Consider the following 17,578-nt stretch of genomic DNA (forward strand, 5'->3'; position numbering starts at 1 on the left):
GTTCTTTCCTCTGAAAAAAATTGCTATAAATTATGTATTTCAAAAAGCTATGACTTATTGTTAAAGTATCAAAAACTTCTCTACATATTATCTTTATATGTACATTTTGGCATATTTTTGGCATATTTCTGGACTAATAATTAAAACAATAATGTCTGATTATCATATTAAAACCTTTACAAGTACAAGTTTTGAAAACCTTAGCCATGTGGAAGAGACCAGAAAGTATCCATCAACTAATCTATTGGTCAGCCTTTTCCCTTTCCTTCTTTCATCTATTTTCACTTCTCTTGCTGAATCTATTGCCAGGATAAGGATCCCTAACTGTTATCAAAAGTACCATTTTAATTCAATGGAAAACAGTTAAAATTATCATCTAATTGAATCTATGATTTAGTTCTATATAATGGATGAATCCAGGATATGAACATTCGATAGTAAACTAAATTTAACAGAGAGAGAGAGAAAGAGATTGAGTGCATAATGTTTTTCATTTCCTTTATATTTATATTTGGCCTAAACACAATGATTATTTTGTTGTTTAGTATCTCAAATGTGGCCTTGTTCTATTTTAGTCCTATTCATATCTATTCTTTATAACAAAGAACACAGAGTTTCATGAATTTTTCCTCCACAATTGAAATAGTAAAAAAAGTTTGAACTAAATAATGAAGTTCATGGCTTAAAGTAAAAGTGCTTTTCACTTTAAGAAAGCAAAGAACCCCTAAAACTTATGCATAGCAAAGTATTTTAGGAAACAATATTACAGTTCAAAATGGGGGTTGAAATATCATAATACTTTGTATTAGACTTCCCACCATATTAATGTGTTTACATGTTCAACTGTTAAAGTCTGGAAAAGGGATTAGTGGAAAATTAAATAATTTTTATAAGAGTCTTTAAGAATTCAGAAGTGTTGATTTAGAAGATATTTGGCTCATATAAAAATTCAGTGAAAGATTTATGAAGGGATGAATTTCTCTGGGCATCTATTCTGAAAAGAATTACTGAATCTTTACAATGTATTTAGCATTATTAATATTGCTGGAGATAATAGTGGTAAAAATAGCAGCTTAATTTCTGGCAAGCTATTTAACTTCTCTGCACCCATATCTGCATGGATATAATGAAAACATTGAATCACTACCATTTCAGCCCAAATACTGTGCGTTGCAATTTTTTGTAACTTAGGTTTCCTTCCTCTTCACATGACACATCGGAGTGATACATATTCTCTTGGTGATCACCTAAATTAATAGAGACCTTTGGTTTAAGAACTTGGAAAAAATATTTTAACATTTTTTTCCTTTCTCCTTTTTAGGATTATCTGGGAGCTTGCATTGTCCTCACTGCATCTATTGCATGCATTAGCATGTCTTCCAATTCTGGATTGGTGGGTTTAGGTCTTCTGTATGCACTTACGGTAGGTACAGATGAAAATCTTTTTGTTTAGTGTTGGAGGTACTTTCCATAGTTGATATTAGAGGATAACATTGAAATTCATAAAAAGATGACATTTTGAAAATATTAGCAGATTTGGATCTAAACCAGACTTTTAGGACAGCATGGATTTATTTCTGATACTGTGAACCAATTTTTAGAACCTGCTCAAACCCAATGATCAGAGTATCCCCAAGGCTCCTTGGAATCCCTGTCCTGAATTGCTCAAAACCCATGTAGGGATATGAAAGTGAATGTGAATATAAATTAGATAAATACAAACAGAGGTACATACCACTATCCACTGTGTATGGAAATCAGGACTTCACAAAACAGGACCCTTGAAGAAGAACAGACACCTTCTTTGACAAGTTTATCCCATAACACCCTCTCTGGTCTCTGATATCCTGCAGCACTTAGGAATTGTGCCACATGGTGTACACTAACTGCCCAAGTCATTCTATTTCCAATCATCCAGTGATTTAAAAAATTGATAATTTATTTTAAACATGTTGATTTTTTGTCATCTTACATAGATAACCAACTATTTGAATTGGGTTGTGAGGAACTTGGCTGACCTGGAGGTCCAGATGGGGGCAGTGAAGAAAGTGAACAGCTTCTTGACTATGGAGTCTGAGAACTATGAAGGCACCATGGGTATTGTTTGAAATATCATTTTGATTCACTTAAATACGTATTCTATTCAAATATTGTGTATCAGACACATTGTTATTTTTGCTTTTGTTTCCCACATCAGTATCCAGAGAATTGCCTCTCAGCATGACTTTGCTTGATTAGGCCCTCCCCACATAATATGACATTTTAGGCCCAAAAAGTCTTGGATACAGCCATAGTCTAATATATATTACTTAGTAATAGTTAAAGAGAATCATACAAATATTTTGACCTTATTATATTAATTACCAAACCAAAGCATGCACGATCTTATTTTCTTTTTCAAGGCTTTATTAACTGAGATGTAAAGAAATTGGATCTTAATCTGACTAAAATTTTTATCTTTGCTGAAATTGTCAGGAAATTGTCAGGAAATAATCTTTCTTGAATGCAAACCTTATGCTTAAAATGCATTTTTTTTTTTTTTTTGCCCAAATCCTCCAATAGCTATCTAGGTCTTCAAGGTCAAAATCTAGATTACTTAGCCATATAGACCATTCATTAGGCAACTCTTGCTCAGCCACCTCAGCTCAGCTCTCATCATCCATCCATACACCTTTTACTCTGGTCATGCCAACAGGCTATGTTTTCTTTTTAATATTTGTTCTCCTCTATATATGTATATGTAAAACACATTTCCCCACCACATCTCCTCTTGAAATTCTCCTGGATGGGATAGCATCCTCTGTGCTCCCATAACATCTTGGATGCTTCCCTTATGAGTCTCTCTATGCAGTACTGTATATGCTGAGTTACGTGGACACAGTGAGCACTTGGAGGCATGTCTTTCATCTCCATATTTCCAACACCTTAGACAGCAACCCTCATATTTTAAGCACTCCGTTGTTTGATGAACAATGGAGTGAACAAATGAATCAATTCACAGATGAATTATCTTGAATAGAATTGAATAATGGAATGCTGAAGAGACACAGTTGCTCCAATGACAAACAAATAACAACAAAGAAAACTATTTTAAAAGTTCTTATTCCAGAAGCCTTCATTCTATATTTGATTTTATTGTAATTTTGAAAACCCACAGAATTTGGTTCAGAATTACTTTATTTTAAAAATTGATTCTTTATTGTAGAAAGTATTATAGATATCCCCCCATTAACTCCCTCCATTCAGTATTACTTCAAATTTAGAAAAAAATATTTTTCATATGTATAAATGTGTATGTCTCTCCCTCTCTATCTCTCTTCCTCTCTCTTTCCTTCTCCTTACCTTCTCTCTTCCCCATACCCCTCAGATCCTTCTCAGGTTCCAGAGCATTGGCCACAGGAAGGGGAGATCAGGATTCATGATCTGTGTGTCAGATATGAAAATAATCTGAAACCTGTTCTTAAACATGTCAAGGCTTATATCAAGCCTGGTCAAAAGGTATGGAATTCACTGGCATTTGATTGACAAACCCTCTAATGGACACTGTTACCACCTGAGCTCTTTAGACATTCCAGTAAAGTATATTCTCACTTAGCTCACATAATATTATCTACACTTTACATGTCAAATTATCTACATTAAAAAAGGAAGTTAGGATTAGGATAAAATATATGTTCTGCCAGTCATATTGCTATTCATTAGTCTCCCATGATATATGGAAAGTCAACAATAGGTGTGTTTTTCAAAATTTCTGTCTCTGGCTCATAGCCATATCAGACATCTCCTGGAGAACTTTTGAATTTGTACTAGCTCTAGTCCCACATGATTTGTTTTAGTTGTTTTAAAGACAGCATGTATGCAGGGAAAAAATGGACTCGTTCTACTTTTTGTTATAAAATCATCACTTATAAGAAAAAAAATTTATTAGACCAACATATAACTAATGCAAAAATTAAGTCACAAAGGAAAACAACACAAATACTCAGAAATAAAAAGAAGTTGAAATGGAATTACTGAAGATTTGGTGACGACTCCATGTTTTTATTTAAATAATGATCATTCATAAAGGAGAATGATAATATTAATGTAAGTACTTCAATAGAATTGCAGTTTCACTGTGGTATCTTGTCTGAGTTAAAAATGCTTCTTTCCATTATCTATTGTATTATTTGTCTGAGTCCTCTCTCTCTCTGAGTGACAGTTGCTTTTTTAGGTGGGCATCTGTGGTCGCACTGGCAGTGGGAAGTCATCATTATCCCTGGCTTTCTTCAGAATGGTTGATATATTTGATGGTGAGTCACTAATTTTTTTTTATTGGGTAGATGGCCCTTTCCCTTAAAAAATGCAACATCAACTTACCTAATCTACAGAAATAAAAACCAAACATTTATAAGGACTTAGTGCTCATTTTTTGAGGCAGCTCTCCCAACTAAACAGTCCAGAAGTGAAGAAAAAATGTAGAATTGGAAAAATAAAACTATTTGCTCCAAATTCAGTTTTAGATACAGTTGTTAAAAAATTCTAATAAGCTGATAAAATGAACACAAATTCACCCATTTTGAATAGCAGTAGATGGAGGTGGCATTTCAAGAGGAAGGGGGAGAGGGAAAGACTTTTGTTTCCCTCAGACTAAAAATAAATCTTATTTCCATCAAAGGAAAAAAGACAAGGAGTTAAGGAACCTGCATTTTTCATTCTGGTGCATGATTTTTATCACCGTCTTCTTAATAACCTTGTTTAATAATGTTGAACATGTTGTGAGGAGTCAACCTTTGCTATAAGGTGCCAAGCCCATGTTGACAATATACAAAAATATTTATTCACCCACAAAATTATTTATAATATGATACACAGAAGTAATTTAATCTTTACTTTAGAAAAAAATATGTCACATTATTTAGTCTGTCAAGTGGCCTATAAATAGGCCAGCACATAAACCATCTTGAGTAAAAGGGGATCCAGCAATGTGTTTGACTATCACCTCCAGGGTGAGCTTACTATTATTATCTGTAGTGATTATGATGATGATAGTACTTCACATTTTTATTGTACTTGACAGTTTATACTAGTTAATTTAATCTACACAACAGCTCTATGAGATAAAGAGGTCAGTTAATGAACACAAAGTTGAGCTGTAGTAATTGCTATCTACTTGGAGTTTAGATTCAGAAACAAGTTAGTATCTGCCACTGGGTTAGCAGTTTGCTCTTCCCATGGCTAGTAATAACACACAGATACTTTGGAGATTTTCTGTTAGGATTTTCAGAGTAAGTCAATTATATGATGAGAAGATGATTGACACTTTTCATGAAAAAAACTATGGTTGTGACTGAATGTATTAGATTATGAAACAGCATTTTAGGCCCATATGGACTATCAATGACTTATTCTCTTTGAAACATCAGTAGTCTATAAGATTTTAATAGATAATATTTCTGAAGGAAAGTTTAAGGTAACCACGTTTTCTGATCTTTAATTTAAAGCCAACTGGAAAAGGGACTCCAGTTGCCAAGCTTCCTGAGAGGCACATGCTCTCATAGGGCCATATTGTTTTTGTGCAAAGTGACATAATAAGATAAATCTATCAAGTTTGAGGAAAGGACAGCATGATTGCACAAGGCTTTATAAGTCCATGTACACTACTGAGAAATTCATTCAAATGTGATATCTATGTCATAGATTTGAATTTTTTATTTGTAATACATTGAACTATCCAGTTAACACAGGAGTAAAAAAAAAGACAGGCAAAAATCCCAGTCTTCAAAGAGCTTATATTCTAGTTGGGCGAGAAAGACACTAAAAAAGATCAATGTATGTAGAATGTCCTATGAAAGAAAATAAAGCAGGGAACCAGGATAAAGGAATTTTAGGAATTTCAACCCTTACTAGGAAAGTGCTTCAAATTTGTAAAGCTAATAAATATTATTTTGCTTGTGATTTTAATAGATGTGTGTCATTTTTTTCTCTTTAACAGGAAAGATTGTCATTGATGGGATAGATATTTCAAAACTACCACTGCATACACTACGTTCTAGACTTTCAATCATCCTGCAAGATCCAATACTATTTAGTGGTTCTATTAGGTAGGTTATATATTCAACAGAAAACTGTGTGCCTCAGGGTTTACCCTTTTGGCTCATAGGAGAGTTTTTCTTAGAATTATATTCCAGATAGGTATGAAATGATATTATTAATATATTAAAATCAAATATCTGTCCAATAAGTTAGGTAAGAGAACCTTAGGGTTGTTAAATTAGTCTATAGAAGCCTATCTTTTGTGTCTCTAGTTCTCTTTCTATTTCATTATATAAATTCCACTTTTTCTTCTGTACTCAGAGACAGTGATTCTTGGCAGATGAATCTTAGGTGTTTCACCCTACAGATAACCTGTCTATTTCTTGTGTGTCTGACCTAACCATAGCATATATTCAGTTTGGCTAGTAACCTTGATTCTCGCCCCTGACTCCTCATCCCTCACAATTTCTTTCAGCCAAAATTGCTTCTAAGAAGATGCTATAAATGTATATGAGATTGCTCAATATTCATCTGTAACATTAGTTTAATTTAAAGTTCTGGCTGTATCAATGTATTTAGCAACACCATAGTAAATTTATGTCTCTGAATATATTTATTCTTGTACTTGGTACATCACAATGAGGTGGGAAAGCTAATAGCTTTATATGCTCCCCATAGACTTGTGTATTTAGCATCATTTCTGTAGGACTGCTTTGCTAGACACTGTTCAAGTTACATGAAACATATGAAAGTGGATGAATTCAAAAGTTTTATTACATCATATATATAAACTTAGTAATTATATCAACAAAGGTCATTTGCCATAACGATCATTCATTCATTTATTAAATATAAGTTGAATGCCTGCTCTATCATAAGCATTGTTGTTTATACTGGGGATACAACTGCAACCAAAACAAATAGAACTTACATTTTAAGGTAACAACAGCAATACACAAACATATACAAGTGTTTCTTTATTTTTATTTATTGACTGATTAACTGATTTTTCTCCCTACAGATTTAATTTAGATCCAGAATGCAAATGCACAGATGACAGACTCTGGGAAGCTCTGGAAATTGCACAGTTGAAGAATATGGTCAAATCTCTACCAGGAGGTCTAGGTAAATTTTCTACATTATACATTTGTATTTTAAAATATGCAATTAATACTACATACCTCTATCTATAATTTACATGAGAAATTATATAATTCTAGTGTTAATCTCTTTATATTTAAAATAATTGTTTAAATAATTAGAACACTTAAAATCTAACCATTTTTTCATGGTGGCACAAGAGGATGAAGCTTATAACATTCTGCTCCATATATTGAGCTTTTTATTATATAGGATAATCTCCTTAAATTATTATATTACATAATTAAATAATCCCCAAGATTTTCCACTCTTTAAAATGTTTAACAGTATTTTATGTCCTACTCTATGAAAGTAACATCATCTATTGAAAAACATAAGGTATCTCAGGGTTATATTTGTTTTTCCAATGTAAAATTTCTCTTCACTTTTCACAAATGAAATCCTTGCACCGGTACAAAGTAGAATCCAGCTTGCTATTATAGGCCATAACCTGTTTCACTAGCTTACCCAAGGAATATGATAGTAGCACTTCTTCAATGAAATCCTTGTTTATTCCTCTGATTTAGATGCAATCGTCACTGAAGGTGGGGAGAATTTTAGTGTTGGACAAAGGCAGCTGTTCTGCCTCGCTAGGGCCTTTGTCCGCAAGAGCAGCATTCTCATCATGGATGAAGCGACAGCTTCCATCGACATGGCCACAGTGAGTGCACTACCTAAGCTTTTTCAAATGGGTGACTTGAAGGAAGGCACATGAAAACTACAATATTTTTCTTCTGATTGGGTTCTGAATCCTCAGTCCTATCATTTTGAGGGTCGTTTCATTCATCTGCTTGACCAACTGATAAAAGTACATGGAGAATTATAATAAAGGACACAGATGCTAATTTCAAAGGTGTTCCTATTGTCAATAAACGCAAAATAAATTTGCCATTACTTTTTGTTAAATTCTCAAAATAGTAAAATCCTAGGTTTCAGTAGATGAGTGTGTTACTGTACTGTATTCAAGTATTATGATGGAAGTTCATAAATGAAATATACAAATCTCTATTTAATAGAATCTATTAATGATCAAAGCCAATAATTAATTTCTAAAGTAATTTGAAGAAAGATTCACTATAATTAATAATGGCTACAATTAATAATGATCTTCTCAATGTGTTTATACTAACAATGTGACTTCAGAAAGAAGTTATTTTAAAATGTCAATTATATACAAAAAAGATCTTTCTAGAAAGCTATGATCAAGTGGAGAAAATTTACATTAAATCACAAACTGAATGAACAATCAATGTTCTTATAAAAATTAACTTAATATTAAAAGTTTGACATCAGAAAGAACAAAAATAAAATCATCCACAACCTCATGTTATTTTCTTACTTAGATTGGGTAAAACTATCCTGAAAAATGAAACAGTTTTAGGATGAGGTGCCAATTATATGTGTAGATGCTAATTTGACATCATTTCTTTCTATTAAGTAAGATTAATCAATTAAAGTAGCTACACAAAGTTACAGTATATTTTCTCAAAGTTAACATAATTTAAAGCAATAAAATAGTTCTCATTTATCAAATGAGTTTTATTTGCATCTTGAAGACACCTGCAGAGCCCGGCATGAACTTGCTCCCGAAACTGCTCCCTCTTCTATCTTTTGCAGCACTTAGGAGGGGGAGTTCCCAGAGGGTTTGGGCTTGTGGAAGCATTGTTCTTGGGGACCAGATATCATAGCGAGAGGAAGTAGTTCAGAAAAAAATTCAGAATTAATTTGTTTATTTTTTTGGCAGGAAAACATTTTGCAGAAAGTGGTAATGACAGCTTTTGCAGACCGCACCGTTGTTACAATAGCTGTAAGTATGCGAGACGAAGTTGATTTATTCCTCTTTGGTTTTCATCCCAAGATTCAATAATCTTTATTTTTCAGGAATTAAAATATGCTTATATTGAATTATGTATTTCTCTGCTAATGTTTCTAAATCTTTACCAAAAAAGCCAACAAACAACCTGCTATGCTCTGAAAGCCTTTACATTGTTATTTCTAGCTTGTCTGATCTATTGACCACCCCTCCATTACAATGACAGGGCATCCCAAATCTAGGTGCTAGCAGGTCATGGCCTGTGCTTTTTTCACTGGATACAGTGGTAGCTCATATGAAATAATTCTCTTTTCCACTATCTGATGGTTTGATGAGCAGTTTCAGAAGCAAAACTCTTAAATTTGACTGCCAGTTCTTCTACTATTTATACCTAATTTTATATGTCTCTATTCTTAACTGTTGTGTTTTTGTTCTGTTTTTTAAAGAAGGCAATGAGGTACCTCACAGCTGAGGCAATATTTTCTCTGGGCACCAACCAAATTGAAGAATTGCTCAACTCTTTATATCCATGCTATAACTTCCTCACAATAGACCATGGTTTTCTCTCTTCTTTGCAGATGGGTGGGTTCTTGCTTATGTTTAGGCTTCATGTTTAATGCGAACTATTTTATTAAGTGAATCAATCACCTGGACATTTTCTCTCTCACTGATTCTCTTTCTTCTTTCCACTTTTCTTTCTCTCCAGCATCGTGTATCTTCTATTATGGATGTAGGCCTGGTCTTAGTCTTTTCTGAGGGTATTTTAGTGGAGTGTGGGACGGTTCCAGAACTGCTTGCCAACAAGAATGGCCTCTTTTCCACTTTGGTGATGACCAACAAGTAGACCATCATGAGCTGCTGCCGAGTGTCCCATTCTCTGGTAGCTATCCTCGCAGCATCCCCTCAGGCAGGCCAGGCTAACACGGTGATTCCAAGGGAACATATTTAAGGGAACTCACTATAGGGCACTGTCACACAAATCAGCCCAACCAGGTCCTTCAGTTATGTTCAGTTCGAATGAGGTACATGTACCGGTATATATATTGAAATGTGAACATGCAAGAGAGCGTGTCTACAAAAACCCGAGAACCAGACTCACCTCTGTCTTAAAGACTCATTTCCCTATTCCTTGAGGGATGTTCTGTAAGTGTCCTAAAAAATACCATGCATGTTCCTGAAGATTCATTAATTTAAATACTTACTTAAGTTTAACTGCTGATCCATGCATGGAGTGCCTGCTTAGGTTGCCCTCTTTGTGAATGATGCATGTGGGAAGGAGCACCCAGGAAGCATGGCATTTTCAAGGTGGCAAGAAATGACTCCCAGTCAGGGCCCATCTTCTTTGAACAAGAAGTAACCTATGTTTCCCACTTCCCTAGTAAATTCAAGGCTCCTCCTGCTTTGAATAAGAAGTTGCCTGGTTAATTCACTCACACTAAAGTGTGAACAATTCAAGGGTGAAAGAATTGGCTAACTTGAAAAAAGATTCCATAATATTTTTAGTAATTTTCTCACTGGAGCGATAAGGAGAAAGAACTTCCTGTTCTCTCTAAATGGGCAGATAAAGAGGGAAAAACAGACTCTTGCCTACCCAAAAGGCGAGTTTTCTCCCTTCGGCCTGAAGCATGGTATTCTTAGATAGTTCCTTTTATTTTATTTTTTTAATATATTTTATTGATTTTTCTTAGAGAGGAAGGGAGAGGGATAGAGAGTTAGAAACATCGATGAGAGAGAAACATTGATCAGCTGCCTCCTATACACCCCCTACTGGGGATGTGCCAGGACCAAGGTACATGCTCTTCCCTTGACTGGAATAGAACCTGGGACCTTTCAGTCCACAGGCTGACACTCTATCCACTGAGCCAAACCGGTTTCAGCTAGATGGTTCCTTTTAATCTACACCTGGAAGATTACTTGAGCATCATTTGTATTTTGCACCAAAAAATTAGATATAGATTAGATATAGATATAGATATAGATATAGATATAGATATAGATATAGATATAGATATTGATATAGATGTGTGTGTGTGTGTGTATGTGTGTGTGTAGGAGATAGAGCGTGACCCACTTGTGGGGGACCCCTCGTAGAATGATCCTCAGCTCTATTACAACCATTTTTCCTCCCCTACTAAAAATTGTTCTGTAATTTTGTTTATCTGCCAATGAAAATTATGAATAGCTTAAGATAATTTGCTCTGGCTTTTATAAAGAAGCCCTCATACACCAAAATAGTGCATGGCATTATTTATGAAAGTGATTCATTCTTCACTCTTAATTAGATTAATTTCTGTGGAGCATTTTGAAAATTTCAACGCTATTGTAATGGACACCACACTTTGTCAAGCAAACAGTTATTTGGATTAATAGGATAAAAACCAAATATATTTATTCCCATTGGCCAAGTTTTTTAATGTTTCCATTAAAAAACAAACATTACTTTAGAATATCAAGGCAATGTTTATAATATTCCATTTATGGATATAGAAGTCAAATTCTAAAAAAGAAAAAGAAGAAACAGCCAAAATTTTTTTTAACATCTGTACTATGGTTATTGAAGAACTAAATTTTTTTTGAGGGAAAATGCACAGCATATATTAAACAGTATAGTCTGTTTAAGTGTATTTTTTTTTCTAAATGTGTGGATATGAAAATCTTTCTGGTCCATTCACAAAGATAAATAGACTTTATCTTCCAAAATTAGTGATATTCCCTAAGTCAGTGGTTGGCAAACCGTAGCTCGCGAGCCACATGCAGCTCTTTGGCCCCTTGAGTGTTCTAATGCCACTTCTTCAAAATAGACTTCAAAATAGCCGAAAACCGAATTTCAATCGCACTGTACGTGCGCACCTGCATGTGGTGTTTTGTTGAAGAGCCACACTCAAGAAGCCAAAGAGCCACATGCGGCTCACGAGCCACGGTTTGCTCACCACTGCCCTAAGATATACCATTAACTATCGATATTCCGTGAGTGATAGGTTTGTCTATGGTGTTGAAAATGATGATGCATGTTCTAAAGCTGTCATCTTTATCACACTCCATATGCGTGTTTCTTTTCCCCTCTTGCTGTGAGTCCCCCAGCTTTTTGAAACATATGAACATTGAGACTCCCCCATCTAAGTATTCCAGGGCAGAAGACAGGCCTTTGCCCCTGGAGATGGCTTTAGGGTGGATTTTGGGTTGTTAGGAGAAGGCACTTTGGAAGCCTGTGTAGCAGCTAATGAGGTGATATTTTCAGGTTTAGCACTCCCATCAGCATGTTGATGTTTTGACTTGCATGATTCAGGTCCAATATGGTAGCATCTAGCCACACGTGGCTATTGAGCACCTGAAATAAGAGTATTTCAAGTTGAGAGATGTTATAAGTGTGAAATATTCACTGGATTTCTAAAACAGTACTAACAGAAGAATGTAAAATACCTCATTAATAACTTTTATATTGCCTTCATGTTAAAATAATATTTTGACTATATTGGGTTAAAGTATACTTTACGTATTTATTTGTACCTTTAAAATGTGGCTCTACGAAATTTAAAATTACGTGTGTCTCACATTTGCAGCCCACATTATATTTATATTGTATAGCATTTACTAAGCAAGCATAATGGAAAGGCTTACTGCAGAGATTTTTCCCTTGTAAATCCTAAAAATAAAAAATAGCAGTTGCTAATATTTATTTTTTTGTGTATGTGTCATACAAAGTGCTGATTTTTTTTACATGGATTATCTCATTTGATCCTCACCACCATTCTCCGAGTCAGGTACTATTATTCATTTTACAGATAGGAAACTTGAGACATGCAAAAATCAAGTTTGTTACTCAAGATTGTGCAACTAACAGGTGGTGAAACCAAAATATGAGCCAACTCTAACTTCAGAGCCTCTGCTCTTAGCCATGATGCTAACAATGGCAGGTGAACAGTCCACCAGGTACTCCTGAGGAAGCAGTTTGGTGGCAGTTTGGAAATATCTCACACTTTGAAATCAAACACGGTTTTGATGCTAATTCTGCTGCTAACATCTATGTGATCGCCTGATTTTGCTTTATCTCTATGAACCCCAAGGATCTGCCCTAAAATGTAAAGACAAATAACACCCACACTTGAGGAGTGTTCTGATGATTAACAAGTATGTGTGTGGAGCCCTGAATGTGTAATATAAGCTCAATAAGGTGTAGCTTTTATTATTATTAATTACTAATATCTAAGCTTCTCTCCAAAGGGTGCCATGTAGAAAGATAGAACAAGTGATGGCAGTGATCTCAAATGACTAAGAGATGGCATGTTTAAAATCCTGAATAATCCATTCTCATACTGCTTGCCAGAATGGACGTCTCCATATTGTCTTCCTGGAATTGACCACCTTCCAGGGTTCTTCCAATTGTGTGTTAGCCCACAGAATTAGTTGATTCCACACAATATATGATTTTGGTCTAGACCAGTGGTTGGCAAACTCATTAGTTTCAACAGAGCCAAATATCAACAGTACAATGATTGAAATTTCTTTTGAGAGCCAATTTTTTAAACTTAAACTTCTTCTCCACTTCTTCAAAATAGACTCACCCAGGCTGTGGTATTTTGTGGAAGAGCCACACTCAAGGGGCCAAAGAGCCCCATGTGGCTCACGAGCTGCAATTTGCCAACCTCATGTCTAGACTAAGCTATAACTCAATTGGTTCACAATGGTGGTTCTTATTTAATTACTTGACAAAACATTTAGTAGCCTACTTACCCTTCCATGAAAATGGGTGAAACTACTATATTAGCTGAAATCAATTTAATACAGACCATACAAGACACAGCCATAGTGGCCAGTATTTTAAAAATCCACCTCAAGGTAAATAAATGTCCCTGAATAATTGGTGAAATATTCATATACATTGCTTCCACTTGTGCCCCAAAAATTGTAACAAATACCTGTATTCTTTTCATTCACAGCATCGGGTTCACACTATTCTGACAGCAGACCTTGTTATTGTGATGAAGCGAGGAAATATTTTAGAATATGACACTCCAGAAAGCCTCTTGGCTCGGGAAGATGGAGTATTTGCTTCTTTTGTTCGTGCAGACATGTGAAGGGATGTCTTAAATGTTAACACTTACTTAAAATAACACGGTCATAACCTACTCCATGGATCATCAGCTTGGCCTTTGCAAAGTGTTATCATAAACTTTTACACATTTTTATAAAACTTACTTTGTTATGTTATAGAACTTTGTAACTAGTAACAGTGTCACTTTACCAATGAAATTATATTTCTCCTGGTGACTCCTAGGTTTTGTTTTTACTGCCTAATATGTTCAGTACTGATGTTTTCTAATGATTAAGCCACTTTGCCTTTAAAGTTGTATGAAAACATGTAAGCTGTTGTAAGTGTTAAAATATCTCTCAGGCATAGAAGTTACAATGAGTATTCAGTATTATTTTACTCTTTTTGTAAGAATATAGTTTCCTTTTTGTTGCTGTCTCCAGATGTTCCTGGAAGAGAATAAAAGGACAAGTTTTCTAAACAGCTAGAAAATGAAACGTTCAAATTCATTATCTACTGTGTGAGAATATTTTCTGTATTCATTAGCAATAGAAATACTGGTATTTTCTTTAGCAGTGTCTTTTGTTTTTCATCTAAATGGACTCCTGTCACCAAGAAGTTATCACATTGTAGAAGCTCCGTGAAGCCAAAACCTCCACTAGGAAGCTCTTGAAAGGAGTTTGAATATTTGAAAAATTATACTCGTTTCCCTGTTTCTCTGTCTAGTAAGGAGAGCATTAGTAAGATATCAGGCATCATGTGCCTTTTCCAGACTGAAGTTCAGGGTAATTAGGTCCAATCCTTCAGTGGTAAGCCAGCTAAAACTTTCTATGGTTCAATTCATCATCAGATGTGGCTCTCATCCGAGCCCTAAACTTTCACATTATTCGAGATTTAGGAAAATGGGCCTTATTCAGACAGGAGATATATGTACTTCATGTAGACTTTTACTAGTATGTCCAATGATGTCACACATGTATCTATTTGCTCCTACTCTCATTTAATGTGCATGTAGAAAGTGTATCAAAAATGTTTTCTCATTTTAATGTGCATGTTAAAAGTGCATTAAAAACGGATGGGGTACTGATCTTATGTTTTCTTAAATGTAAATTAATAAATTCTAAAATATATAAGTCACCTTCACTGTCATGCTAGCAGCCAAAGCTTTCTACTACAATTCTGTGCCCACCTAATATATCATTGATTGTCATATGAAGAGCTCATGCATTGTATAATTTTGAAGAATTATGATTGATTGAAAAAGAGAGTTTATGCTCCCTTTCCTTAGTCCTTGTGTTGAGCATATTGTGCTGTGTATCCACTCTTGGAAGATCTGTAATACTTGTCTACCCAGAATAAGTGGCCATTTACCTGAATATAGAGGCCTGATGTTTACCTAAAATAAGTTTCACAGGATGGACAAAAGTGTTCTTTGATATTTAGCTTAAATTGTCACCATTTTTTAAAATATATAAATCTTCATTTGGAGAAAAATCCTCTTACTGTTTCCAGAAGGGTAAGCAGAACAGAATCAGTAACTATTAATTTGATCTTGAAAATACTTTCTAAGATTTCCACCAATCTTTTCAAAGTATTTCTGGTATGCAATGTTTAAAAGGCTGAATTTACATTTTGCATGTTATACATCATTTTCACAGAGAAATGGGGATTTAGCCATAGAAATAATCCCTCATACTATTTGTAATATATTTGTATACAAGTAATATCAGCAGAAACATATCTATTTACACAAAACTGAGAAATATATTTTCTATTCTTTTGTCATAGGAGCTGGTCCCCTTATAAGTGTTAATCACGTAAGTTGGGGAAGTATTTATTTACAAGTCTAAATTGAATGAATAAAGTCAGGGATGATTTTTTAAATTGTTTAATCATTTACTATGTTAAATATATGTATGATCAATTGAATATAGAAATAACTCATCTTGAAATAACTTTTTACTGAGTGGGTTTATATCTATAAAAGGCCAGCTTTAACCAAATCAAATTTTACATTCACAGATTTTACATTTAATTAAACAAATAAATTTTATAAATTGTAATTCTTTCATATTTATTAAAATCAATAAATGCACAAAACTTTGTATGAAAATAACAATGCTACTGATATCATTGAGAGAGAAGGATTCTCTTTAAAGGACTGTTTGTCCTCTATTTTTATGCTACTACTCAGGACCCATTTAAGAGTCAATTTATGTCTCGATTAGATACTAGAAGACCCTTCTAAGTAATTCATATTTGAGATCTGGGACCATGTCTCATTTGTCTTTGTGTCCTTGGCATATAACACAAGTACCTAGCCCCAGAAGACTCTAATAGACATAGCTAATTATCCATTGATTATTTTCACAATTAGTCATTTTCTAGAACTATGGGTTATTCTCTTCACTTTCTATATTGTGTTTATCCTACTGTTAAAAATATATTGGATTGATATTATATAATAAATTACTCTTTTGTTTGCTTGATTAAAGAGGATTATTTTTCTTTCACTTGTGATACTATTTATAGCTGATCAATAGCTATAAATCAACAGCAATTGCTGAGACAGTACCTACCCTGCTTTGACTATTTTATTTCACATTTGCCACAGTCTTGCACATCATTCGTTTTATATATAGGCTTAATAGAAATTTCCATTAAGTGGAACAGCTACATCAGTAAGTTTTATTACAGCTCTAATTAAATAGCCTGATGTCTAAACTTCCCCCAAAGGTTTATTAATCAATTCTTTGGTTGTCTACTAATCGATCTCTTATCACTTACATTGTACTACATTCTTTGGAGTGCTGTGATCTATAGTGCTATGCTAATTCATTTATTGACCCATTATCCAAAGTTAAATGTCAACTTCTAGTCTTAGACACAGTAGCCATAAGGATGCACCCTGTCACTTAGATTTAATTTTTTCTTTAGTAACTACACATCATTTACAACAGCTTTTCTCAAGTATTTGTTAGAGTCACCTGTCTCAAACTGCATGAAAGGGCAGATTCTTTATTTCTAGCAAGTGCCTCCAGATGAGTTTCATAGTTAGCCACGTTTAGGAATCACTGATCTGCCTAGTTACCACCCTGGTTTCTCTTTATTATGCATAATACAGAACCATAAAATACTGAAGGTGACCAGGTTTCCTATCACTCCTGACATCACCTTTTCCTGAATTGCTAAAACAAGCCTCTCAATGTCATTGAGTAAACTGTCTTAGTGCCAGTGTAAAGGACACATGGTTAAACGAACTGGATCTCAGTTGAGAAGATATAAATGAGGACTCTGGATGCTATTTTGTTTTCTGGCTTAATCAGAAATAATGTGATCAAGGGGAAATGTTTTCACAAAGATGCAAAGTGTTCTTTTTTTCCACATTTGAATTAGTTATTGAATCAGTTGCACATTATTCTGCTGAATTTGAATTCATATTTCCAAATGATCATAGTATGCCAATGTGACCAGTTTGGTAGGTTCCATATTGATGTTTCATGATATGGAAAGAAGATAAATTATCTGTGATGATTATTTACCCTTTCCATCCTCTCATTTTTCTGCCCGCAAGCATTATC

The 17,578-nt window shown here is 34.3% G+C and overlaps 1 protein-coding gene across 15 annotated transcripts in view; it reads left to right on the plus strand.

The window, feature by feature from the left end:
- The window catches only part of ABCC9 (ATP binding cassette subfamily C member 9), a 133,136-nt gene extending 116,645 nt beyond the window's left edge, over positions 1-16,491 (plus strand). For 9 of the 15 annotated variants that reach the window (XM_084877156.1, XM_084877155.1, XM_084877161.1 and 6 more), the window contains 9 exons: positions 1,322-1,423; positions 1,977-2,097; positions 3,368-3,498; positions 4,214-4,292; positions 5,975-6,083; positions 7,037-7,140; positions 7,683-7,816; positions 8,900-8,962; positions 13,906-16,491. In XM_084877156.1, coding sequence (XP_084733282.1) covers positions 1,322-1,423; positions 1,977-2,097; positions 3,368-3,498; positions 4,214-4,292; positions 5,975-6,083; positions 7,037-7,140; positions 7,683-7,816; positions 8,900-8,962; positions 13,906-14,043 — 981 coding nt within the window. In that variant the 3' untranslated portion in view covers positions 14,044-16,491. Of the gene's footprint in view, positions 1-1,321; positions 1,424-1,976; positions 2,098-3,367; positions 3,499-4,213; positions 4,293-5,974; positions 6,084-7,036; positions 7,141-7,682; positions 7,817-8,899; positions 8,963-9,674; positions 9,849-13,905 lie in introns of all 15 variants that reach the window. The other 6 variants (XM_084877148.1, XM_084877150.1, XM_084877152.1 and 3 more) reach the window with 1 other exon arrangement.
- The last annotated feature ends 1,087 nt before the right edge of the window (positions 16,492-17,578 follow it).

This window comes from Pipistrellus hanaki (genome assembly GCF_964339955.1).
Source record: "Pipistrellus hanaki genome assembly, chromosome: 3".
Classification (NCBI taxonomy): domain Eukaryota; kingdom Metazoa; phylum Chordata; class Mammalia; order Chiroptera; family Vespertilionidae; genus Pipistrellus; species Pipistrellus hanaki.